General features: G+C 41.8%; 7 protein-coding genes and 1 long non-coding RNA gene across 10 annotated transcripts; 5 read left to right on the top strand and 3 right to left on the bottom strand.

Moving 5' to 3' along the window:
• Positions 1–903: 903 nt before the first annotated feature.
• Positions 904–1,444, bottom strand: LOC116805545. The gene is made up of 2 exons (XR_004365242.2): positions 1,276–1,444; positions 904–1,126 (listed from the first exon to the last, which is right to left on the bottom strand). It is a non-coding gene; the product is annotated as an uncharacterized LOC116805545 (long non-coding RNA).
• An 806-nt stretch (positions 1,445–2,250) lies between these two features.
• Positions 2,251–4,562, top strand: LOC6564978 (GPI transamidase component PIG-T). Its single transcript, XM_001991808.2, has 2 exons — positions 2,251–2,568; positions 2,652–4,562. The coding sequence occupies exons 1-2, from the start codon at positions 2,358–2,360 to the stop codon at positions 4,346–4,348; spliced, it is 1,908 nt and encodes a 635-aa protein (XP_001991844.1). The 5' UTR covers positions 2,251–2,357; the 3' UTR covers positions 4,349–4,562.
• A 437-nt stretch (positions 4,563–4,999) lies between these two features.
• Positions 5,000–9,928, bottom strand: LOC6564979 (basic proline-rich protein). The gene is made up of 4 exons (XM_001991809.2): positions 9,125–9,928; positions 8,606–9,041; positions 7,373–8,499; positions 5,000–6,966 (listed from the first exon to the last, which is right to left on the bottom strand). Exons 1-4 carry the CDS (start codon positions 9,620–9,622, stop codon positions 6,406–6,408), a joined length of 2,622 nt encoding a protein of 873 aa, XP_001991845.1. The 5' UTR covers positions 9,623–9,928; the 3' UTR covers positions 5,000–6,405.
• A 762-nt stretch (positions 9,929–10,690) lies between these two features.
• On the top strand, positions 10,691–13,567 carry LOC6564954 (CTD nuclear envelope phosphatase 1 homolog). Of its 2 annotated transcripts, XM_032738328.2 has the most exons (5): positions 10,691–11,031; positions 11,449–11,668; positions 12,284–12,541; positions 12,659–12,841; positions 12,908–13,567. In XM_032738328.2, exons 2-5 carry the CDS (start codon positions 11,570–11,572, stop codon positions 13,097–13,099), a joined length of 732 nt encoding a protein of 243 aa, XP_032594219.1. In that variant the 5' UTR covers positions 10,691–11,031; positions 11,449–11,569; the 3' UTR covers positions 13,100–13,567. The 2 variants fall into 2 exon arrangements, with proteins under 2 accessions (XP_032594219.1, XP_032594220.1); XM_032738329.2 differs by having other exon boundaries at positions 10,691–11,668; positions 12,293–12,541.
• Positions 13,568–15,338: 1,771 nt separating this feature from the next.
• On the top strand, positions 15,339–15,605 carry LOC6564955 (SRA stem-loop-interacting RNA-binding protein, mitochondrial). The gene has a single exon (XM_043215946.1). The coding sequence runs from the start codon at positions 15,339–15,341 to the stop codon at positions 15,603–15,605; it is 267 nt and encodes an 88-aa protein (XP_043071881.1).
• Positions 15,606–15,770: 165 nt separating this feature from the next.
• Positions 15,771–16,702, top strand: LOC6564956 (acyl-CoA-binding domain-containing protein 6). The gene has a single exon (XM_001991812.3). The coding sequence runs from the start codon at positions 15,771–15,773 to the stop codon at positions 16,563–16,565; it is 795 nt and encodes a 264-aa protein (XP_001991848.1). The 3' UTR covers positions 16,566–16,702.
• LOC6564957 (26S proteasome regulatory subunit 8) lies at positions 16,703–18,285 on the bottom strand. The gene is made up of 3 exons (XM_001991813.2): positions 18,116–18,285; positions 17,911–18,055; positions 16,703–17,856 (listed from the first exon to the last, which is right to left on the bottom strand). The coding sequence occupies exons 1-3, from the start codon at positions 18,131–18,133 to the stop codon at positions 16,802–16,804; spliced, it is 1,218 nt and encodes a 405-aa protein (XP_001991849.1). The 5' UTR covers positions 18,134–18,285; the 3' UTR covers positions 16,703–16,801.
• A 523-nt stretch (positions 18,286–18,808) lies between these two features.
• LOC6564958 (ATP-binding cassette sub-family A member 2) lies at positions 18,809–25,784 on the top strand. 2 transcript variants are annotated; one of them, XM_032738375.1, is made up of 12 exons: positions 18,809–19,026; positions 19,091–19,685; positions 20,050–20,193; positions 20,255–21,493; positions 22,023–22,302; positions 22,365–22,878; positions 22,932–23,617; positions 23,683–23,821; positions 24,191–24,373; positions 24,434–25,093; positions 25,157–25,222; positions 25,415–25,784. In XM_032738375.1, exons 1-12 carry the CDS (start codon positions 18,809–18,811, stop codon positions 25,683–25,685), a joined length of 4,995 nt encoding a protein of 1,664 aa, XP_032594266.1. In that variant the 3' UTR covers positions 25,686–25,784. The 2 variants fall into 2 exon arrangements, with proteins under 2 accessions (XP_032594266.1, XP_043072205.1); XM_043216270.1 differs by lacking the exons at positions 18,809–19,026; positions 19,091–19,685 and adding an exon at positions 19,950–19,994.
• Positions 25,785–26,833: the final 1,049 nt, after the last annotated feature.

Below are 26,833 nucleotides of genomic sequence, written 5' to 3'. Positions count from 1 at the left end.
AAATACTGGCAAAACGGCAAGCAAACTATGCGAAGACAATGAACAACAGCCACACATAATATATACACATAAACACACACATACGCATATACATATGTGTGTATGTATGGAGCAGTAGGTTAGGTTAGGCTGGCTGACTGACTACGAGCGGCGAGTTCGCTGCGAATACAATGGCAAATGGAAAAATCAGTGAGTACACGGCGACGGCGGCGATAAACGGAATACGCGCACACTGAGCAAGCAGCGCGTAGCTCGGCGAAGGCGAAAACGACGCGACACACACACACATACATCCATCAGAGAGGTAGACGACAACAAGGGCAACATTTGAGCGCAGCACATCGCGCATGCTAAAGTCGCCCGCTCTTTCTCTCTTTCGCTCTCTCAACACTTTCCACTCGCACGCACGTTTTCATATCGTTGTTTTTCTTTTGGTTGCGGCGACTTGTTGTTGTTGGCCGCTGCGCAGCGCGACTTTTGTAGTTGGCGCTCTTGCTCAGCAGCAACGCAATAAAAGTTCAAAAACAGTTGAAGTATACCGCGACGCGAGTAAAAATCTTTCTTCATCGTCGTCGTGTTGTCTTCCGCGAATTTCAATTTCTTTTTCAATTGTATGAAAGAAACGCTAACGCTTTTTTCTCTTTGGTTAGATATAATTATTTGTTCATATTCGTGGCAATTATATATATATACATGTACATATATATATATGTGTATGTATATATTAAAAACTGTGATTTAGCCAACATAAATATTTCAATGTTTATTAATTGCTCCCATATACATACACATCCACACACGCATATATATGTACATATAAATATATTTATATATATATATGTATGTATGTGTAGCTATTAAATATATGTTTATGTATGTGCCAAGTACAATCGCCAAAAAATGTGAGTCGCTTCCGAGAACGTTTATTGTTTTCGTTTTCGTTTCATGACGAGATTCATACATTTAATTTCATGTAATATTAACAACAAAACAAGCATTTCATCGTTGTTGTTCTTGTGTGGCTGCTTGCAGTGTGCGCGCGGCAATGTGGAATTGCATTTTTTTTTGTTTTTTTTTTTTTTGTCTTTTGTTTGCTTGCTGCTCTGCCAGTAGGGGAAAAAACTGCCTGAAATTTGCATAAATTGTTTCCTTTAGCATTATTCGTTGAACTAGTTCTTTATTTATTAATAATTATTGCGGCGTTAATTTCTTTAATTATCGTGATTTTGTTGTTTAAAATACTTATAAATTTATACCAGAAGCAAAAAAAATTACCAAAAATATAAATTCTGAGAGCACTGTATGAGCACACACGGACGTCTTCACAGTCGCTCGGCTCTCTAACAACTGACAACCCTGAGTAAGCAGTGTGACCCAACGTAGTACACGATAGATGTCGCGAGCGGTCACACTGCCATCAGATCGGTGTGACCGCTGCATCTATATTGCAACAATCGAATCGAGTTTCAACTGCAAGAATTCATATCGAAACTACTAATATTGCATAATTGCTCAACAAACACCGATGAACAAATTGGTACTGACGGTTTAGAATCACATTTGTTCTTGTTGTCGTCACACTTTATTTGAATTTCTAACCGAAATAACAAAATTATATTTTGCAGACATAAATAAATACAAGCTTAGGTGTTTGGCCACGTACATTTTATGAAATAGATATATATATATATAAATATATATAATATAGCCTACAGTCGATTGTGTGCAAGCCAGTTGGATCTGGGGAAGCATTTATAAATAAACAAGCATAAAATCAAACAGCTACAAACGTGTTTTTATTGCTCCTTTCAGCATATTAACATAACACATGATTTTGCAACGCATTCGAGTGCATTGGCATCGTTTATTTTGAGCAAGTCAGTGTGCCCGTATAATAAATGCAAACTCGGCTGCAGCTGCCTATCGCTGATGTTACAATATTCGAAAATTGGCAATATATAACTTTAAAATGAAGCAAATGTAAAGGCAATGCACTAATTGAATAAAACTGATGTTCATAATTAAAATCGATCATGGCCAGATGTGCAAAGATGTTATTCCAAGTGAAATCCCAGTATATTGATACTTACAAGATCCACACAATTGGCTATTTCATATATACATTACATGTATTACCATTCAATATTGCTTAAATTAATCGATTCGATATTTACTAAAAAAATACTGTATTTGAGAATAGACAAAGTAAAGCTATTTAGCCGATGACAACTATGAAAACAAAAACAGATGCAAGACAGATGATATCGATATATCGATAACGCATCATACCTTTATTTAATTTGTACGATAATTACATAGTATTATTAATGAGTATTTATTGCTGTTGCGGCTTCTAAATGATTACTGCATTGGCATTCTTGCTGCTGCTGCCGCTGCTGGTGTTCATGCCGCTTGCGCCCCCGGCTGTGGCATTGATCAATCCCCAATCCCAGCACTTCACCGATGAGCAATTCCATGAAGAGCTGGTGGTGCGACCGCTTGCCGGCGACCATGTAAACACGTATTTCCAATTCACCACACGCTGGCACTATGGCACCCGCAACAATCGTAAGTAATATAGCAGCAGCTCACACACTACTCACACACACACATACACACGGACGCACATTTGAAAACATGCTGGCTGTTAGTTTATCACACACAGCTGACGCCGCGCGTCATCGCCGAAGTGCTGCAAACGTACGATGTGAAGGAGCTGCATATTGGTCTGACGCAAGGCTTGTGGCGCTACGAGAGTTGGGGCTATCCGATTGTGGAGGCAACTGGCGGTGCCGAAATGTGGGCCTGGTTTAGTGCACCAAATCTGAGCAATGATGATGTGGACAAACAATGGATGCAACTGGCCAACGTGTTCTCGGGCGTGCTCTGTGTCTCCCTGAATTTCGTCGACAATACCAATACGATTGCGCCCAAGCACATATTCCGTCCACAGTTTATGCACACGGCAAATCGAAGTCAACAATTTGTGCGCTACGCGACACTGCCGCGCGAAATTGTCTGCACGGAGAATTTGACGCCATGGAAGAAACTGTTGCCCTGTGGCAGTGCTTCGGGCTTGGCCACGCTGCTCAATTCTGGCTATGTCCACAACACAAAATATCATTCGTTGGGCGTTAAGGTGCGCACTCTGTGCGACACCGATGATCCCAACAATTGCATCGTGGAGCTAACCCAAACGGCCAATCTGGTGTACGATTTAAAGCTTCTCGAGCAGAGCAGCACAGATTTTTCATTGCGTCGCCTGTTCGGCATGGGCCTCAATGGCAACTGTGAGCTGGCCAGCAGCAGTAAGATCTATGTGCAACGCAGTGAGCGAGGTGAACAGTTTCAATTGGTGCCGCCGCCACAGCACGAAGTTACCAGCACACGTGGCGGCTACACGGCCATCTACGCTGTGTACGATATGCAGGAACAGTTTGAAGGGCCAGGTGCACGGCTCTTTAACATTGCCTGGGTGGGGCCGAAGTCCAGCAGCAGCAGTGGCAGCAACAAGGAGCGAGCATCGTTGCCACCGCTATATGCGCATCGCTATCTGCTGGGCAATGGACAGAAGCGCGGACGCATTGCCACCGAAATAACCAACACACATTTCGACGCCCTGCCCATCATCGTGATGGAGCTGGTGCCCTGGTATGTGTACGCCTATCTGCACACGTTACGCATACGCAGCAAGCCGCAACACCGGCACGATTACGGCGCCAAGGAGCTGAAGTTCAGTTTGCTGCATTATGCGCCCGGCAAACAGCGTGAGCTGTCCACCCATCTTGAGATTGGATTTATGCTGCCCGCACGCAGTAGCGCTCTGATTACCATTGAGGTGGACTATTTGCTGCTGAAATGGTTGGAGTATCCGCCGGATGCGAATCATGGACATTATATTGGTGCTGCCGTCATTAGCAGTCAGCTGCCAACGGGTCGCAATTATACGGCCCTGCCGCTTGAGGGGCATCTATTCAGGGACTCGTACAATGCCTCGCGGCCGGCTTATACGCTGACATTGCGCACTGAGGCGTTAATTGTATCACTGCCCACGCCCGACTTCAGCATGCCATACAATGTGATATGTTTGGCGTGCACCGTGGTGGCATTGGCCTTTGGGCCCATTCACAGTGTCGCCACTAAGCTGATCATTGTCGAGCGCCAGACGACCATGCCGCGCAATCTTCTGCGCAAACTCTTCCACAAGCTAACCAATCGTGCCGCAAAGCCAACTCCAACTGCCTTACCCGAACAGAATCAGCAGCAGGCAGCGAATCAGGACGAGGAGACGGACGACAAGAAGCAGTCGGAAAAGCAATCATCTTGCAATACGCCGACGCACATGTGATAAACGGAGAAAGACACTGAGACAGCAGAGATGATATACTCCCCAGCAGCACCTCATTTTTGGTTAGCTGTATTAAAAACAACAAAAAGAATGAACAAAACAACAACATATTCCAAAGTACAATAGTCGTTTGGCATGTCCTAAATAAATAAAACGCTCGCACGTTCATGTCCACATACTAAATACAATAAATATGTGTTATTTATCAAATCAACCATCTGCCACTTGCGGCTTCTGAAGGGGAGTTCAGTCTAAGCTAGATAAAATATAGATTTGTATTTTTTTATAAAACCAAATTCTGGTTTGCTTATAACTCAGATTATATTGTGTCCAACATTGTTGTGTATTTTACAGATTCTGGTTGGGCAACCATATACCAAAGAAACAATTTCATTTTTAACCAAAGAAATTCAAATACAAATTCTAATAATTGATATGATTTTTATAATAATACATTTTGTTTGACTTGAGCTAATGCAGTGGAAAGTTTAGATTTCTACGGTTTCTGTAGATCTTTCATATATATGTGATCAGCATTTTATAATGTATCCAAAATTGTTTGATTTTATACAAGTATATTGCAAGTCACAAGTCAAGCCATTGCACAAAATCAATAAATTCTTTGTTTGAAAATAATAAAAAAAAAACAAGTGAAATTAGACAGCTCGTTGCTTTATTGAATGCATTTTGCTTTTGTTTTGATCTTCATTTACACATGTAAGTATTTTAAATAATAATCGTATCTATTACTTAGCATTAGCACTTCGCACACATTCTGCAAAAAGTGTCAAATACTCAAAATGCTGCAATTTTCAGCAAAATGCATTTCAAATGATTTTCGGCTCTGTCCGTGTCCGTGAAGAGAGCGAGAGAAAAAGAAAGGGAGAGAGAGAGAGAGAGAGACATACGTATGCAGCTGATTTATTTTTGGCAGGAATATACAGAAGGGATTTAGACGTGGATACGATAAACCCATTTAACAAGTGTAACACTTTTTGTAGAATGTGTGCGAATTGCTGTTTTTTTTTTCTTTTCTTTTTTTGTTTGTTTTTAAATACAGTTTCAATTGATATAAATGCTATCGATGGCGATATATGTATAGTATGTATATAGTATATCGAGCATCGGTTAGTTCTTTCAGCTTACAATTACAACTAGAGTAGAGTAGAGTTATGTAGAATAGGGTAGAGTAGAGTTTAGTGAGCGCCATAATGCTTTTGAGACAAGACAGCAGACAACAGCCGCATAATACACTCATCGTCCACACACACAAAGCCTTGGCTGTGTTGTTGAATAGTTTTGAGTTATTCTTGTTGTTGTTGGTTTGTTGTGAATGGAATATTTGTTGATCATTATATACTACTTAAATCTTGTTTATTCTCATATTTCTTACGCTTGAATGCAGCATGCAAATTGTAATTTATAAATTGTAAATTGTATATTGTGAATTTGTATTTTAAAAACAAACACCAATTATAGTGTCACCTTTTACAATCGGTTCAAGTCAAAATCTTACTACAAAAAAAAAAAAATAATAATAATAAATAAGCAAACACACATTTAAAACCAGTACAGAAATTAAATCGTATATATATATATATGTGGGGTTGGTAGGTAGGTAGTAGGAAGTATTAATTGAATGTATATATGTACGCATGTGTATGGTAGAGTTATATGCCTAATGGACGCGTCTCGACGCTCGGCTCAATTACAATAATACAAATACAAATACAAACTAAGGCTAACTGTTTATCGAAGAATATTCTTATGCTTCGAACATTTTTTCGTACACACGCAGCACACGCATCTTTCGCAAATGCCACAAGACAGAGACAGAGTGGGGGAAATGGGAGGAGAGAGAGAGAGAGACGGATAGGAAGGTGTAGAGAGAGAAAGAGAGAGAGAGAGGGAGAGGAACAGTAACGATAGAGCGAGAAGGAACATTTAGTGGTGCGTGTGTGTTTTTTTGATTTCTTTTGTTTTGTTTTTGTTTTTCTCAGTTATTGTTGCTAGCATATTTTAAACGCATTTCGTAGTAAATCGTTGCCACCGAGTATTCACTGTGGCGGCTGATTACCATAGTAGCCATATGCGCCCGCTGGCGGCGGTCCTTGTGGCGCGCCCGGTGGTGGCATCTGTGCACCGCCCGGCGCCGGCCTATAGCCCTGATAGCCCTGCGACGGCGGATACTGAGCATAGCCACCAGCCTGCGGCGGCTGATGGTAGCCATGGCCCGGATAGGCGCTGCCCGGCGGCGGCGGTCCATAGCCCTGTGGCGGCGGTGGCGGTGGTGCTCCATACGGCTGGGCACCAGGCGCTGGCTGATATTGATTTGGTGCCATTGGTGGCGTTGCACCATTCGGTTGTGATGGCGCACTCGAATTCGGTGGTCCCCCGGTCGGTGGTCCGCCCTGTTGTGGTGGTGGACCACCCTGTGGCTGCTGTTGTTGTTGCTGCTGTTGTTGCTGCTGCTGCTGCTGCTGTGGTGTTCCATAGCCAGCTACGCTGGTGGGAGGCGTCGAATATGTTGGCTGCTGTTGTGTGGACAACGGTGATACACCAGACACAACGGCGCTCAGCTGCTGACCCGGCTGTCCTTGTTGTTGTTGCTGCAGCGGCTTTAAAACGACAGGCAGAAAGAGAGAGAGACAGATTAGCAGCGTGTCTTGGCTTGCTTTTATACACTGGACTGGTTAGGTTAGGAAAGACGGTTGTCGACTGCAGCATCGACAGACATTTGGCATTGCTTTGGATTCTGCTCAATTCCTTGACACTGGTGGAGGACTGAATCAGAAATGAGTTCAACCAATTGCGCTCATGAATTTCAAAATCTTAGTTAATCCTAATTCGGTCCACTGCAATATATATTGGTTAGAAAGGGGCTTTCCAAGAGTGCGCAAGAGTGTTCCTCCTCTTATACCCTGTACTCATGTCCCTTAACCTTAACAAACTCACAAGTTACGAGTCGGATGAGTTTATCATATATCTTTCATGGGGACAATTGGTTGTTGTTGTTTTGCATACCTGCTGCTGTTGTTGCTGCTGCTGTTGTTGTTGTTGCGGCGCATATTGCGGTTGCTGCTGGGCAGCTCCCGCTCCGGGCGCCTGCTGATTTGGCGGCACACCGCTGACTGATGTTGGCGGCGGAGGCGTCGATTGAGGCGTGTTGGGTCCATTTGGATTGCCCGATTGCTGATTGGGCACCGACTGCTGCTGCTGCTGCTGGGGCGGCGGTGGTGTCTGGCTGGGCGCTGTGCTATAGCTGGCCGGTGGTGGTGGTGGTCCAGCATTTGCTCCCGCCACGCTAACCTGCTGAGCGTTTGGTGGACAGGGCACCGGTTGACCCGGATAGCTGCCAGGTGGTGCGCTGCCAGCCTGCTGGTACGCCTGGTACGGCGACTGTCCTTGGCTCGATGGCGGCGGAGGTCCATAGTTGCCAGGCGGTGCACCGGACGCACCAGTCTGCTGCCCGTACTGATTAGGCGGATAGCCAGCATAGCCCATGGGTGGCGGTCCGGGCGCCACTGCACCAGAATTTTGAGGTGGCGGCGGCCCATACTGATTGGGCAGCACACTTTGCGGTGGTCCAGGCGGTCCAGGTGGTCCTGCCTGTCCGCCAGCTGTTGGTGGTGGCCCGTACATTTGTCCTGGCGGCGGTGGCGGTTGCTGCCCGGGCGCCACTTGCTGCCCGGGTGGTGGTGGCGGGTATGCACCTGGAGGCGGCGCCTGCTGCTGCTGACTCCCGCCAGCCGCACCGCCAGCATTAGGATTTGGTTGATAGGCATGTACGACACCCTGTCCGCCCGCTGCTGTCGATGTTGGCGGCATGCCGGCATGATGGTATGCAGCCTGAGCATTTGGCGGCGGTGGACCATAGCCCTGGCCGGGTGGCCCATACGGATACGCATTTTGTGGCTGGTACTGCGGCTGCGACTGCGGCGGATAGCCCGGATAATGGCCGTGTTGCTGCTGCTGCTGTTGTTGCTGCTGTTGATAGCTGACCCGGTACTGTGCCTGTGGTGGCGGCACCGATCCCGGACCCTGTTGTGGCTGCTGTTGCTGGTTGGGCGGCTGCTGCTGTTGTTGTTGGGATGGCGGTGCCTGACTCTGTCCGGGAGGCAACGGTCCATTGTTTGGCCGCTGCTGTTGATCTGCAAAAACATAAGAAAAACAAATCAAGGAGTGCGTTTGTTAAAAGGAGAAAAATAGTTGCAGACGCAGTGTGATTGCTGCTCGCATTGTACACTTTACACTTACTGGGCGCTGCATTGGCGACGACTTGAGCCTGGCCAGCGCCGGCCTGTACGTTGCGATATGCGGCCTGTGGCTGTGGGCCGGCTTGGCTAACTTGCGGCGACTGCTGCAACGACTGGCCTGGCTGTTGTTGTTGCTGCTGCTGTTGCTGCTGTTGTTGCTGAGATTGCTGTTGAGCGTTTGGCGGCATTCCCGGATGTGTATTCTGTTGCTGCTGTCCCGGATAGGGCGGCATTTGTACGGGACCAATGCCAGCGTCGCTGGCATGCTGCATCATCTGTGACTGAATGACACTGCCCGGTGGCCCCGGCGGACCCGGTGTGCCCTGCTGACCCTGCACCTGCTGTTGCTGTCCAGGCGGCGGTACGCCAGTCATACCATGCGGTGTCGGTGGCTGGTTGCCCTGTTGCATGGCCTGCGTTTGCAATAAATGCGGCGGCTGCGAAATGTAAGCAATTGTTGTATTAATTGTGTTACCATTGAATATTTAACGAGTGTTGTTCTGCCGTTTTGCCCGCTTACCGGCAGAATTTGGGCAATGTTCATTTGGGGATCGGCCAGTTGGGCCAGATACACAAGATTCCTGTGCAATGCCACATGGTAGCTCATGCACTCCTGTGATTTGCCGATGTTTTGGAAGTCCTGTATGGCCTGGATCAGTCCGCAATTCTCATCCAGCATCTTTTGTATCTGGGCCGAGTTTACCTGCTGCGCTGGGACGCCGCCACGCTGGGCATTCGGATTGGGTGGTGTGCCCATCATGACGCCAACGCCGACGCCACCGACCGGATTGCCAACGGGGCCGGGGCCAACACGCATCGCACCCATTGGTCCCATAGGCCCAACATTAACGCCACCTGGCGGCCCTTGTCCAGTGCCAGGCGGCTGTTGTTGTTGCTGCTGCTGTTGTTGTTGCTGCTGCTGCGGCGGCGCTTGCGGCGGCGGCAACTGCACAGATCCCGGCGGATGCTGAGCCGGCGGCTGCTGCAGCGGCGGTTGCGGCGAATAAACTGCAGACATTTTACTGGCTGCAGCCTTCTTCTTCCGCTTGGGAGTTTTCTCCTGTTTTTCCACAATTTTAGCGGTTATTATAAAACGGGTTGTGAACGAAAATCCAAATCAATGCTGCCGCTTCCTCTCCCCACTCGAACTCGTACTCGCAATCGCACTCGCTTTCGCACTCGTTGGCTGGATGTGGAGTATGCCGACTTGTCTTTAAACAACAACAAAATATCTTAGATTCGGGCTTACAATGCGAGGCGGCTTCACATTCGCATCCAGCGCATTAAAACACGTACAACACACACACAAACTTATATATATATATACATATAATAATATATTTATATATATATAAACATATATATTATATATATATAATTAAAATAGGGCTTTATCGTTCTGCGTGTCACAATCGATGAGAACGCATTCCAAGTGTACGGCCAAACAACTTAGTTTTAACAGAACTTTTGCAATTAATATACTTTTGCCAAAAAGTCTACATAATTTTTCTTTTTCTTTCCACTTTTGCGAATTGTAAGGAACGTCAACGACGCTTTAAACGATTACAGCGGCCGGGCGATTATAAGTTATCGATGCTTCAAATAGTACTTACACGCTCAAACCATGCATGAAGACGCGTGGTTCGAAGCTCTTTTCGTATTTAGTGTTTTAGATGTGCTTATACGTGCGAAATAATGCCGTTCACTTGAGGAAACTAGCTTTTGTTTTTGAAAGTATTGACGGCATTATATACTACACTAAGTATATACTAGACATTAACTCTAACCCTTGTATGATGGTTGGTCGTACCCCAATATGACGTATTTTTAGATAATGCATATTAATAAACAAGGCAATTACACATTTTATGTTGAGAAAAATAAAACTAAACGATGAATTAATATCGCAATGCAATGTTTTGTTCCAATAAAAATATATCATTTGTCTACCGATAGTACTGTCAACCGGCAAAAAGAAACAAGGCTACATCATGTATATCGATAGGAAAACACGATAACAATACCACGCTCACGGCGACAATCTCTCTTTTATTTTCACAATTTATTTTTTGGACTGGCTTTTGGCCAAATTGATCAAAAGAGTGTATGCGTGTGTGTGTGTGTGTATGTATGCAATATGCAAGTGTGAGTGTGCGATTTATTAAACAAAAACCCAGAGATTATTCAATATCAAAGTGCAATGTTTATTTGACGCGACATCTTATTGAATTTCTTGACCAGGTTTAATGGTGGAAAGTTAACTGAGTGCAACAATTTATTTTACTCTTAGCACTGGTGCCTATTAAACACACGGAAACGAAGTTCTTAGGTTTGCCAGCAGCGCCGGAAACAACAACAGCAGTAGGCCCAGCAACAACAAAAACAAAAACAACACACCAGCAACAAAATGAGAAGTGCAACGGAGGTGTAAGAAGTATAACAAAAAATCACGTCAAGTACATAAATATGTACGCATGTGAATGTGTTCAAACATAAACAAGAGCATTATATATCACATCCTTCTTAGGATTCGGCATTACAATTGTGTTTAATATCGATTTTATATCCCTGCGCGCCTCTCGCTAATTGAGTGTATGTGTATGTGTAAAGGTATCAAAAAAGCAATAATTGTGTGATATCGATAACGATACCGCAAAATACAGCACGAAACCAATACAATCAAAACAATTTGAGCGCGTTATCAAAAGCACAATAGCAATAAAAAGTTGGTAGTCCGGCAGCCGGCACATTGTATTTGGCTTTTGCGTGACTCTTTGCAGTCATTTTACATTTTTTTTTTGGCTGTTTTGTTTTTTTTTTTTGTTTCTTGTTTCATATATATAGTTTTGTACATTGCTAACTATAACACCTTTAACAAAAGTGACGAACTACGCGGACACCGATAACGTAGCCGCAACTAAAGTGAAATTTATAGGCCGTTTGGTAAGAAGATAACTTCTTACCGATGATTTCGTTGTTGCAAATGAAATTCCATGCGCTGCTGTTGCTGCTGTCAAAAGTCTGGACATGCATCTGTTTTATGTTCAATCGCCAAGTGCGCGCTGTAAGTACAAAAACAGAAAGAAAACAAAAAATCGAAAAATAATTAAAATCAACTGATTTGTTTTAGAGCGCTGACCCGACCCTCCCCCCTCCCTCCACCTTGCCCTTACATACCCCTCATACCCACCCAAGAGCTAGAGCTAGAGAACATTTTTCGTGGTAGTGCTGCGCTATCACACATTAGCCTCGATTGAATAACATACATAAACGACACCCATTGGTCAAGGCTGCGATAAGCAATAGCTACCACTCAAATCCCTCCCTACACTGTTCGCTCCCTTTATTCACCATCTCCGTCATCCATTTGCGTTCGATCCGCATTCAATCCTTTATCATATCGACTATATTCATTCAGAGAGTAGTCTGCCAGTTTTCAATATCTCTCGCCCAGTCGCTCGCTCTCTCTCTCTCTCTGCTCAGTGTGCATTATGAAACTGCAGTTCGCGATTCGAACATCAAATTCGAACTCAACACTTACTCGTGTCTCGTGAAACTAATAATCACATTGCATTCGTTTTATTTTTGTTTATCAGCCGCTCAAGAATCGAAATCAGAAAATGCAAAAACAATTGTGAATTTAAACTATTTGAATGTATGTATAAATTAACTATCTTAGTTTATCCAGTATCAGCCGGTTAAATATGAACAGTTCCCGCTGTCACCAGTATCACGACATCGGCTCAGTCTGGTGCAGCGAAAAACATTGGTGCTAGATCTGGATGAAACGCTGATACACTCACATCACAATGCAATGCCAAGGAATACGGTTAAGCCCGGCACGCCGCACGATTTCACAGTCAAGGTGACCATCGACAGGCATCCAGTGCGGTTCTTCGTGCACAAGCGACCGCATGTGGATTACTTTTTGGATGTGGTGAGTGCTGCAGCATATCCTATTCCTTTGTATTGGATGGCTCGAGTGTTGAGCGAATCTTTAATGTTGACACTTAACCTAATTGTACAATCATTGAATGATACTTTTTACTGACAGGTATCGCAATGGTATGACCTGGTCGTGTTTACGGCCAGCATGGAAATCTATGGCGCTGCTGTGGCCGACAAGCTGGACAATGGCCGCAATATATTGCGTCGTCGCTACTACAGACAACACTGCACGCCCGACTATGGCTCCTATACCAAAGATTTGTCAGCCATATGCAGTGATTTGAACAGGGTTAGTTATTGCGTCCGTCGCAATGTTCTGTAAATTCACTTTCATTTATAATTGACATATCCATAGATATTTATCATTGACAATTCGCCGGGTGCATATCGCTGTTTTCCAAACAATGCAATACCCATTAAGAGTTGGTTCTCCGACCCAATGGACACCGCACTGTTATCATTGCTGCCCTTCCTGGACGCTTTGAGGTTCACCAACGATGTGCGTTCGGTATTATCACGAAATCTACACCTGCATCGTCTTTGGTAGCAGGTGTGACGTCATCAATCGCAGCTCATGCAAAAAGCAATAGGCGTTCGAAAGTTACTCTTACAGATACATTTAATGATTACAACAATTTCAAAAGAAACAAAAAAATCATAACAAAATAAATGGTGGTGCTGTGACACATAAACGAATTTTGTTCAGTACGATTATGTTAAGTAATAGACAAAATGAAAGTAAGAGACGGTTTTTTTTCTTGATCATATTACAATTAAATTATACAAAGTTTTAAAACTTATGTACAATTTTTTTTGTATCAATATTATAGCTATTATTATTATCATCTTTTTCGTTTTTGTGCAGAACGAAAATAAAAAACTATGTTAACGCAATAGTAAAAAAAACCCAACTGGAAAGTAAAATGTCAAGTTTATATATCATAAACATGTAAGCTAAGACAACTGTAATACACATACACAATTACATATATATAAACATTATATATATATTTATGTTAGGTATAGTTTGTTGTAATTATATTATAATTATTATTATTAAAAAACGGGGAAAAAATTTGTTTTCTATATTTACAAAACTTTCTATATACTTTTATAACTAGTTTTACTGCAATACTGAATATTAGACAAAATGCATATACACACATACACATTTTGTATTGGTCTTGTACAAATCAGCTTAAATCTTCATAGTTTTTGATTTGTAAACTTGTCAAAAAAAAAAAATACAAAAAAAAGAATGCAGAAAGAAAAAAAACCATGAGACGCAAACTAAATTTTGTATGAACTAAGTAATGTATTTGTTATAAAAAAAGAGAGGGATTATGTTAACTCTTAAGATTATCCTGCGTGCAGGCCAAGACGCTGAGGGCGTATTATATTATATTTGTATTTAAACTTTAAATAAGACAATGATAACTATTAAAACATTAACAAAGGCATTATCCTTGTAATTTGAAGGCATAGCAAGTATATAGAAATATGCACGGTAGAGCCGTTGCGGAAATACGTGCATTGAATCCATAAGTTTTCCAAAAAATCCCAATACCATATGAAATAAAGTAAAAGGAAACATTGGAAAGAAATGAGCGCCAAATCACTATACATACATACACATAATATATTACACTTAATGATAATGATGACAAACGTTAACTGACAAATCGTAGCAATTTTTTATAGCAAACAATAAAGTAAACTGTTCGCAATGCAACAATTTTCATTGGCTGATTAAAATTTAAAAGAAAGAAACCAATCGCTTCCATAGTTATTTATTAACACGGTTTTTAAATGCTTACCAACCAACGGCAAGACAACATCCATAGCTTTTGCCAATTGAATTTTGTTTTGTTTTGTATTGTATTGTATTGTATTGTAAATGTATTTGTTTATTTATTAAATATGTATGCGATGTTGTTAGTTGTAAGTAGAGTGTAACTTAAAACAAATTTGTTAACAAAAATAATATATCGTAAATTAAATAAAATGAAAAGGGGAACACAAAACAAAATGACAAAGTAAAATTTCAAACCAAACGTTTTTTCACTTTCACGGATACTATAGCTAAGATTTTAAATCCTTTGATTTAAATATTTACTACCTCTTTATCAGCATTGATGCTAATGGACTACTATCGCCTCGATAGGCACGCAGGGAGAGATTCCTCTTAATAGGTACAGTGAAGGGTGCTATTTCATGTCAGATCTAAAGTAAATTGACAAACTGGAAGATTCCCAGACCCAGAGAAGAACTTTCACAATAAGGAACGAAATTTCATAGAAGCTATCACCATCACATTGTGTCTGATTATAGGATTTTTATTTATTTTTTTTTGATTAGAAGGATTTTGATCACATTTATAAATTATGAACAATTTATACATTATTAATTATAACCTAACCAGAAAACAATTTACATATATGTCCTGCATTTTTTGTTGTTGCATACATTTGCTTAAAATATAATACCCCATTAAAACTTTTAAATGTGTACAGGGCATTTGGATAGTGACACGCAGATATGATCGGAAAAAAATCGAGTTTAAATCGATAATAGCAATCGCCCATTGCAACATTAAAGTTTCAAAGTTTTTTTTTTATTTAACACTTTGAGGTTAACGTTACGCTAAAGAATAGCGGCAAGTGCGTCGTTACATTACATACATACCCAAAATTTACGCAACATTTGTGCCATCTGCAGTGGCAAAAGAGATACGAAGTTAGAGAGAGTGAGAGTGAGAGCAGCAGAGCGAGAGACTGTTCGTACACATGGCAACCGCAGCAGGAAAAGTTGGAAAATCAGTTCACCGCATTTTTGTGGGAAATCTACCTTGGACGGTGGGTCATCAGGAGTTGCGAGGCTATTTCAAAGAATTTGGTCGCGTACTCAACGCCAACGTAATCTTTGACAGGAAAACCGGCTGCTCCAAGGGCTACGGCTTTGTCAGCTTCAACAGTTTGCAGGCCCTCGAAAAGATTGAAAACGAACAGAAGCACATACTGGAGGGCAATTACTTGAATATACAAAAGTCATAATTCCAATTCAAATTGAAAAACCAATCACACACACCCACATACAGAAATACATACACACATACATACACAAACACCCGCACACACACATACATAAATACATATACGCGCAGAAGACAAAAGTAAAGCCATTTCAAGTTTAGTCATTGCAGTTGCATTTAGTTAAAAATGTTGGACAGTGATTTGGAAATTGACGATGAGGAGGATGAAGAGGAGGAGCAGCAGCGGGAGTATGAAAAACACTTTGCAATAACAACGGCGCATGTAATGCGCAATGCGAATGTTTATGATGCCAGTGATTTGCTTGAATTATATGCACTGTACAAACAGGCAACGGAGGGTGTCTGTTGCACGCCACGCCCCGCATTCATACAAATGAAGGCGCGTAGCAAATGGAATGCGTGGAAAGAGCTGGGCGATATGAGCCGAAGAGATGCCCAGAGCGCTTACATTGAGAAAGTTGTGAAACTTGATCCCAATTGCCTGGACAATAATGACAATAAAGCGAGTGGCGATAGCGGTGGCAGACTGAGTGGCTGGGTGGTGCACTCGATTGAATCGAAGCCAGTCGAGGCTAGCAAGCTGGAGCATCAGAAAACGCTGTTTGATCATGTCAAGGAGAACAATTTGCAGCGCTTGCGTGAACAATTGCAGCCCAGTGACCTGATGCCATTGGATGAGCAGGGCATGGCATTGTTGCATTGGGCAACCGATCGCAATGCCATCGAGATCATTGAGTATCTGGTTGAGTGCGGCGCCGATGTGGATCAGCGCGATTCGGAGCAACAGACACCATTGCATTATGCCGCCAGTTGTGGCCATGTGGAGGCATTGCACTGTTTGTTATCTCTAAAAGCGAATCTGGAGCTGCGCGATTCGGATGGTCAGACGTGCATCGATGTTGCCGATGATGAGCAGATTTGTGCTACGCTGCAAGCGGAGCTCCAGCTGCGCAAAGGTTAGCCCTAACAGCCATAACAACAAAATTCTATGTATCATGCAAGCGTTGAGGCCAAACAAAATTAAAAAGTAATTTAAGAACCCAGTTGTTAATCTTTCCTCTACTCTCTCATTAATAAAAATAATTAACTAAATGGAAATACTGCTTTTAAATTTTTTCGTTTTTTTTTTTTTACGAAATTAAGTGTTAATCGTAGTTGTTTAATATATATGTGTGTGTGTGATTGAAATGCCAATTTTTACTTCCACAGCTTTTTGATTGACATGTTCTTTTCAGAGTCCTTCTGCATCACCTTGGCAACGGCCATCTCAAAGTCTTCTTGGGTAACATGGACGCGACGCTCGCGGAGTGCATACATGCCAGCCTCGGTGCAGACGCCTTTGACCTCGGCACCAGATGCACCCGGCATCAGTTCGGCAATCTTGCGCAAATTGATGCCACGTGTTAGGTTCATTTTGCGCGAGTGAATCTTTAGAATGTCGAGACGTGCCTCCTCATTTGGTGGTGGGAATTCAATTTTACGATCAATGCGACCGGGACGTAACAAAGCTGGATCGAGTATATCGATACGATTGGTGGCCATGATGACTTTGATGTTTTTGGTGGCCTCAAAGCCATCCAGCTGATTGAGTAACTCCAGCATGGTGCGCTGCACCTCAGAGTCACCGCCCGATCCAGATTCAATACGCGATGAGCCGATCGAATCAATTTCATCCATAAATATAATAGAGGGAGCATGTTCGCGGGCCATAACAAAGAGTTCACGTACCATGCGCGAGCCCTCGCCAATGAATTTCTGGACCAGCTCGGACCCAGACACGCGTATGAATGTACATTCGGTGTGATGAGCCACTGCACGAGCGAGCAGGGTTTTGCCAGTGCCGGGCGGTCCATAAAGCAGCACACCCTTTGGCTGAGCAATACCCAAGGCATCGAACAGTTCCGGATGCTTCACGGGTAGCTCGATAACCTCTTTTATTTCCTTGATTTGTTTATCCAAGCCGCCAACCATTTCGTATGTTGAATCGGGAACTTTCTCGACCATCATCAGTGACACCAGCGGATCCACTTTGTTTGGCAAAATCTTGTGCAGTGTGTAGCTTTCATTGCGAAGTGCGACACGACAATTCGGTGTAACATCGTTAATATCAATGTTCTTATCCAAATCAACAACGAATTTGCCCTCGGGATGCACCTTGACGAGTACCTTCTTCTTATCCATTGGCTTGACAACTTCACCGACATAGCTACCTTGCTCCTGCAACAGTTGCAACTCCTCGCGTAGCATACGCACTGAAATTTTAACATTTTACATACATATTTGTTTCTTTTTTGTGATTTTCGTACCTTTGGCATTGAGCTCATTACGCTGTGCCTGCAAGCGGCGTAAGTTTTGGCTCTTCTCTGCCACAATTAGTTGAAGTTCCTCAATTTTTTGTATATAATATGAACGGAAGCCTTCGCCCTTTTGGTAAGCCGCCTCTGTATCCATCTGCAAGTTATTTATTTTTTAGTAATTTGCAGTTAGGTTGCATTCAGTATGATAATTTACCCGATTTGAGAGCGTCATTTTGCTCCTTTTTTAGCAATGGATTTATCTTTTAATTAAATACTGCCGCTTGGGTATACAGCAGAAAAATTGTGTTAAGAATTTAGCCTACTGTCTCACAAGTTAACACCTATTATGACTCGGCAAGTCTACTGTTTGGTATAAATTGCGATGATGTAGAGATGCTTAAATTATATCGATAGCTTTCGGTTAAAGTATCGGTGGAGTACCCAATAATAATATTCAAAATTGTTGGAAGGTTCGATTGATAAATTTATTCTTTTTGGCAAGAGCAATTTATTTCTGTTTGCGTAAAATATACTGCGTATGAAATTATCTAATTCTGAAATAAAACTTATCTTCTACGATGTGCGAAATGTGTACAAAATATTGTGGACTATCGATAGCTTATCGAGATTAGCATCGTATTTTTCTAGACGATGGTTGTATGATTGATAGAAACTCGTTGGCATCGATAGCTGGTCGTTGTCTTTACTATCGGCCGCTTATATTTGAATATGAGTACAATTGTGCTTGAAATCAATGTGTTTCTTGTCATTCATAAGAAATTTACTTTACACAAATTTAATTTTGTTCAACATGCACTCAGAAATTTACAAATAAGTTTAGAGTGGCTTGCAAATGTACTGATTATACACAAGCTGCTCGTGTTTGAATTGAAAAGGCAATATCAAGATGCCAGCAACATTTGGATTGCTATTTAAGCACAATTTACAAATCGAATTGGCACTTTGGAAGCGGACTGCTTTCGAATGCTTTGTTATAATTATACTGTTGATTGCCATACTAGCTAATCCCATATCATATTCAAAGAGATTATTGTATAGTCGCAGTGATTATGAGGGAGACCAGACAATTGTACCCCATAAGCTGGATGATATCAATATACTCACGTAAGCTACAACAGAAAGCTCTCATGTTAATTTTATTAAATTTCAAAAATATATCGACTGACAGAGGATTGGTCGACTCGAAGCGAGAACAAACCAAGTATAACCTAGCCTATGCACCAAAAACGAAATTTGTAACAGAAGTGGTCGAGTCTGTTGCCGCTAAGTTGGAAATGAATGACACCATCGGCTTTGACGACCCAGAGGATTTGCAAAATCAATTCGATGAGCGTACTACATTGGCTGCTCTTGTTTTCCAGCAAATTGATAAGAGCAATGAACAGGTGCCCAAAATACTTTCGGTTACCATTCGCTTCCCCAGCGAATTTCGTACGCTCACTCCGTTTCTCTCAGAAGATCGCCTATGGCTAACACGTTGCTCTGGTGTTGTAAATCCCAAGCGTGATAATGCCAAAGATCCCGATATAAATCAGGATATTTACATACGTGAGGGCTTCCTGCAAATACAACATCAGATATTTTTAGAATGGCTCCACCGACTACGTAATCTATTTCCATCGAACTTCGCGGAGCCCAACGTAGAAGTTTTCAATGTACGTCTCCGAGTTGCTGACGAACGCTGCGCTACGATGGATGTATACACCGTACCGTCATTCCTATTTAATTTCCTGTATTTGCTGCCGTTCATTAATATCATACGGGTGAGTGCATACCGTTGGACTAAAGGTTCTGCTTGGATATATCTGGATGTACACGCATTTCTGAATAATAGAATTGAGCTTGTTTTTGGTCAGTTTAGGATCAAACTTCATTATGTTTGGTACGCAGTAATTTAAGTGTAACGCTAAAGTAGCCAGAACACGTAAGAACGATTATCTTTAGCAGATACTATGACAAGTCTCATTAAGATAGCTTCAAAACTGATTTACTATTTTCCATAGAAAAAGACAAATCGACGGACAAAGTTGTCAAGAGTAATACAATTTATGGGGTTTCCCTCAGCTGATTATGTGTTTATTTTTATATTTATAATTGGCTGTTGACCAATTTATGAATTTCTTACAGAACCTAGCTGGTCAACTTAGGGATAATGTTATGACGCATCAGTGGCACTACGGCTACTCGTTTGTAGATCAATATTGTTCCATATTTCTTGTGTTGGCGATACGTCTGCTGTTACTGGGGCTGGTTATAATATTTGTGATATTTGTGAGTGATTTAATAATGTCAATATGCATATATATATTTCAATTTGAATTGTGTATTGCAGTTGTATTGGACGATCGAGGATGGCATCTTCTCTGGACTGACATTGTTTTTAATGATCATCTTCATTGCGATATTCACATTTGAGCTAATTGTAACTGCCTTTGTGTTTGCCAAGCTTTTTCAGAACAAAACCAATGCGGTACTCTTTGCGATCGTTATTTGGCTGTTTAACTACGCCGTTTTTGGGGTGATCCTTAAGCGATACTGGGACGTGCATGGTCACTATGTTTTCTTTATATTAATTGTATTCCTTAGCAACCAGATACCGTACAGCATGCAATTGTTTCATCGGATCATAAATGAGCCGCATTCGATCGGAGCATATGATGTTATTGCACTTTATGTATCCGCCGTTATCAGTGCATTAATCTATTCAATATTGCTCATCCTCTTGCAGTGGCGGATGCCAGGACGCCTCCTCAGCCGACGTGTCGTGTTTGGCAAGCGGCGCAAAGAAATCGAAATCGATAATACTCTAGTTAGTTTGGCACGTAATCCCAGCTGGCATAATTTCGAGTATGGCGATGTGGGTAGCAAGGAGCTGATACGCTTGAGCCACATCTACACAGTGCATCGGACCTCGGAGCGAAAGATTTTGAAGAATGTCTCGATGCGTATTTATAAGGGTGAGGTCTATGTGGTATTGGGTCACATTGGATCTGGCAAACTGACGCTGCTCCGTGTCATCTGTGGTCTCAAGTATGCGACGCGGGGCTCTGTACTTTACATGGGTCAGCATCTATATAAAGATATGCGAAGTCATCGGAATCATGTTGATTTTCGGTGCGTAGAAAACGGATTGTCGAATCATTTGACGATGGAGCAGACCATTGATTATCATTTGCGCCTGAAGCTCAATAGCGAGAACTTAGATCGTTACAATATGGAGAGGACAAAGTGGATCGATATACTTGAAGTACAGATCGGTCATCGTCGCACACGGATCGGCCGTCTCACCTACGGGGAACGTCGTTTGGTCGCCCTATGTTGCACGTTAGCCAGTGATACGAAAGTCATTGTCATTGAGGAGCCGACACAGGAGCTGACGGCACGCGAGGCTCAGATATTTTGGAGCATTGTTGCCTTGGAGAAGGAGGAGCGCGCCTTTGTGTTTGCCACATATAGCATTGATGAGACGGAATCAATCGCAGATCGGATTGGATTTCTCAGCATGGGTGTCTTAGAGGCCAGCGGCACGCCCTTCTTTCTCCGTGCCAAATTTAGCAATTACGTTGATCTGGTAACACATCAATAATCATTTATGAGATCCCGAAAGGTTTAGTGTTTTGATAACACCAAAATATCGGCAGCTCGTTAAAAGATAATTTACCATATTATCAAAAAAATTAATTGGTTAGGCAAAACGGTTTTTTGGTTATGCGCATTGACGATTGTTAGAACAGGATTTAGAAGTTATTTATATTTATTAAATTGTGCGGTTATGGGAATCCCCAGGTGGCAATTATATAGTTCTTTGTAAAGTTGTTGGAGTGTAAAATTTGGAATATTCCCAAAAGTGGATTTTTGGGTTTGATTTTAGACATTTAAGTGCAGTATTAAAGTGGGACTCACATTATGAAAATCGGTTCATTTTCGAGTGATGTCTGTGAAAAGTCTTGCCAAATTCTAATTTGACAAGAACTTATCCTTTGACCGATAGTTTCTTTGGCATAGCGATCTAAAATCGAACTTAATTGATGAAAAAAAAAAAAAACAAAAAATATTTACCATATGAAATGTTATTTAACGAATTTAATTGATATTTGCAGGTACTAATTAAGAAGCCACATGTGCCAGATGCACCCATCACCGATTTTATTGGCCAGTACATAGTAGATATTGAGCCAGAGAATGAAATCGGTGATACCTTAACCTACAAGATACGCTCGGAATATAGACCGATATTGCAGAATATGCTGATTCAGCTGGAGAACGATCGTAAGAGGTTGGGCATTGATAATATACGTGTTGTTGGCGCCGAGATGTCGGACATATATATGAAACTAGTGACATCGTTTCGCCATCATCAGCAGTTTATTCCCGATGTCAGTAAGTAAAAATTGGTTAATAAATCGAATCGGAATTTAATTAATTGTGCCAAAATCGAATAGCGCAAACCTTCCAATACTCTGTCGTATCGAAGAGGAAACTGCGAAGACAGCAAATGCGTGCGATGTTGTACAAAAAAATGATACACTCAGCGCCCAATGTGTGGCCAGTTATAATGATATTTGTCAGTTTAATACTTGTTGTGATTATAACCCGACTCGCCATGGTGCTGGATGTGAATGATGTGCACAAGCATAATATACACCTTGGTTTCAAGGGCACTACGGATGAACTGAAGAATATACCGGATATTAATGAGTGCGGCTATATAGACATCAAATCGCTAACGAAGATACCGACATATAAGAAAGCCAATGACATATCGCGAACCTTTGAGCCAGATTCATTTGACTGCAAGAAGGGCAAATATGCGGATGATCTGATTAACAAGGACGTACTGACCAGCTTGGGTGCCGTCCAGCATAATGGCGATCAGAGTCTATATGGCTATATTAGTCAGGATACATTTCATTCGGCGCCAATGATGCTTAATTTGCTGCACAACATTATATTACAGTGGGTATTGGTGCCATTTTTAACTGTTCCACTGACTAACATCAAACACTCAGATTATCGTATCCGAATAACTCAATGTTTATGGCCGTGGTTGACAGTTATCCAATGGCGACGCCGCTCTCCATGAAGATCAATTTGATGGATAATGAGATTGCCCATATCAATGCACCACTGGCCATTGGCTGCATTCTTCCGTTGATTGTCTCTGTGTTCATCATACCATTGGTGGAGGAGCAAATATCCCAGTTGCGCATCCTTCAATTGCTTGCCGGGCTACAATTGCAGATCTATTGGGGTGTGAATCTATTTTGGGATCTATTTACGTACTTTATCTATGCCGTTATCATTGTTATTATTGTTGTCTGTACGGGCATTGGTGATTTTGGCGCCTATGAGAATGTGCTCCTCCTGCTGCTTATCACATTCTATGGATTCGCAGCGCTGCCCATCACTTATGTGATATCCATGTATATGAATAAGTCGATTGTGCGCGCGTTTCTTGCCTCCGTCCTAATTCAGAGCCTGCTGGGTCTGGTCCTCTATATCGTCTACTGGGATGTGGCCAATAGCAATGTGATCTTCTACTATGGTGCCTGCATGTCACCCGGTTTTGCTCTGCTCGATGCCATTAGCAACATTTACATACGGCGCCTGGAGGAGCGTCTGTGTCAGACGAAGTGTGCCGCCCTTGAGGATTGCGTACCCGAAAAAATGCACGAGATTGTGCCACATTGTGAGTGTAAGTAAATGAGTTTCCATTTGGCTATGTGTGTGTATGTGCCCTCTTAAGCAATTGCCACACAGTTGAATCCTATTTCAAATGGGCTGATCCTGGTATCATGCCGGGATTAACATTCATGTTCCTATCGGCGCTTATTGTACTCTTCCTACTATTCTGGATTGAATTGCATCGCAAAGAAAAGAAGTTTCATTCGTCCAAAAAGTAAGTGCATGTTGCCTACCACTCACTCAAACTTACTCTGCTAATGCCAAACCATTTATAAGTCTGACTCCAAAATGATTTTGATTTGTGTAGGGTTGCACTTGGTTCCACTTCTGACTCTTTAAAGTACATAATTGTATAAGGCACACCGTAGATGTGTGTATAGCCTTGCAGGTCGTCTAATTGTATGTTTTCAATTTATACTCTTCTTCGATTCAAAAGTCGAGAGACCAAGCCATGATTGAAATGTCATTGTTTGTTGAAAATCGTTGCAGTTGTGATAAAGTTAAGGCTTTAGAAAATTTAGACACCTATGTTTTCAACGATAGTTCCAATGGCAGCTATATGTCCACTTGCCTTGTCCTATAGCATTCACGACATGCGCTCCGCTACCTACCACTTTGATGATAGCGACGTGGCTGATGTTAAGCAAAAGATCGCCGAGGCTGATATGACTAAATGCAAGCAATCAGTGTTTCTGGTCGATCAGGTTGAGAGTAAATTACCGAAAAGAGGCAACAAGCTCAATACGGTTTCATTTGCGCTAAATAAGTGAGTAAACCGATTTCCATTGGTCCAAGTGGAGCTTGTAATTGTGATTGATCCACCCAGATATATGAGCATGGGCATCTTTGGGCCACGCAATTCGGGCAAAAGTCATCTGATACGTCAGCTGGTCGGACTGGATGGGTTTGCCTTTGGCGAAATCTATGTGCGAGGCTTGGACTTTAAGTATGATCTGGACACCATTCTCGGCTATGTCGGATACTGTCCACAGCATAACGGAGTGCTCGACGAACTAACACCCCGCGATCATATACGATTGATCTGTATGATACGCGGCGTGAACGAGAACAAAATTGGCGAGAAAATGCATGATCTTTGCCTGATGTTCAACATGGTTGGTTGGATGAATCGCAAATGTGGCACCTTGACGCAGGAGAAGCGTCGCAAGTTGAACGTTGCAATTTCACTGATTGCCTACAACAAGATACTCATCTTGGATGAGCCCACATACGGTATGCCTTCGACGACAAGGCGCGAGATTTGGAATATTTTACGCTATCTACGTTATTGCGGCAAGACGATTATTTTTTCCACCAATGATGAGCTAGAGTGCAAGATGCTGGCCGACTATATAATAGTCTTTCAGGATAGCGAAATGCTGGCAATTGGCAGTATGCAATATCTGCGATATAAATATAGCCATGGTTTCTATCTGGAAGTGAGACTGGTTAGAGATGGCGCCACTTTACAGGAAACAGAGGCCAAGTGAGTTTACTCGACTTTCAAGAGTCTTTTCATATTGTTAACACTGATTTGGTTGATCCATAGTCTACGCAAGGATGTTGACAATTTGGCTCGTTTCATTAACTTTCTGCATGACAAATCGGAATTGGTGTAAGTATAATTTGTCATTAACTTTTTTAAAGGTCTGTAGTTGAATGGGACATGCTTAGCTTAAGTTTGTAGTCAAAATGAATTATTCCTAAGGAGATGGGCGCATTCCTGTCGGCCGAGGCAGCCCTACTTCTTTAGTCTAGCCATGTAATACTATCTCCATCCATTTTAATTGATTTTTAATTATTCAAGGGGTCGCATGCACAATTGGTTCAAATATTATATACCAGTGGGCCACATCGTCTATTCGTTCCTTTATGGCGCCATGGAAAAGAACAAGGTGCGTCTGAATATCCACGACTATTGCATATATCAGGCGAGCATGAATGTTGTTATTGCCCAGGTGCAGGAGACGCGCGCCGAGCTGAAGCGTCGTCTGACGAACCCAAATTTGGCGGAACAGAACGAAATCGTGCTGCGATCAACTAACAAATCTTTAGTCCCATATAGCTATACACGCTGATGTCATATCATACACATAAATCGAATATTTTATATCTGTTAATATTTCAAGTATGAGTGTCAGCTGAAATAATAATTGAGTGTTATGGGCTATGCCGTATTCGATACAATTTTAAAGACTCTGACTTTATATACTCATAGATGCAAACTATGTATGTATGTTCATTATGTACTTGATAGTGAAAATACGAAGTGACGTGTCCAATTATAAGTTATGTGCTTGCTTATTGGCCTAATGGACATGCCATCGGATATGCCTTGCTCATAGACATTACTGAAATTATCTTTATTGCAAACGTAAGCTTCATGGAATTAAATTCCAACTAATTTCCATACATTTATGTTATTAAATTAAATGTCACATTAGCCAAATATTGACTGACAAAATAATTCATTTGCCATGTGATATACACAGTAGTGCGATGTTAATCAAAAAATGTACTTAGTGTCAAATTAATCCCTGTCAACTGACTAATGCTTGAACTGGTTACAGGGTATTTTGTATTGACCACTCTATACCTTACAATTAATACGTTGACCCGCCTCTGTTAATATTTAAAATTTAATGACTTTTACCTCAGTTCACAATCGATGAAACACGTGAAGTCTAATATTTAATGAAGTAAACAGGCTTTGACCCATTTTGATAATATTTGATAAACTTTTTCATGTTGACTGGGAATTTTACGAAGTGCGTCACAGGGCATTCAACCGTGTAAGCAAATAGTCATTTAACAATTTATAGAGCTCACTTTTAATAATTAAAAGCGTATATAATATATAATATAATATTATATACATATAATATACATCTACTTTATCTAAAGCTTATTGAAAATGTTTTGAATTTGTAAATATTTTTCGTATCGCAGATTTCGTCCGTTAAACTCAAATATTGATGTACATGGTTATGGTCACACTGTTCGGTCAGCTGTGCCGATAGACGATAGTTTATAGAATAGAACACACTCAATTCCAGTTGCATATATATGTTTGTGTTGTTCGGTTATCGTTAGGTTTTAACGTTTCGTCCTTGGCTAAATTTAATTGTGCGCGTGGTTTTTGTGTGCTTAGTTATTGCTGAAGGCTGGTTGGCCATCGAACGCAGGCATCAGTATTATTAGTGTTAAATTTTTTTTTTGTTGTGAT

Source organism: Drosophila grimshawi, unplaced genomic scaffold (assembly GCF_018153295.1).
Source record: "Drosophila grimshawi isolate 15287-2541.00 unplaced genomic scaffold, ASM1815329v1 contig_848, whole genome shotgun sequence".
Classification (NCBI taxonomy): domain Eukaryota; kingdom Metazoa; phylum Arthropoda; class Insecta; order Diptera; family Drosophilidae; genus Drosophila; species Drosophila grimshawi.
Note: the sequence above shows the minus strand (reverse complement) of the source record. Positions and strands in the feature narration are given on the sequence as shown.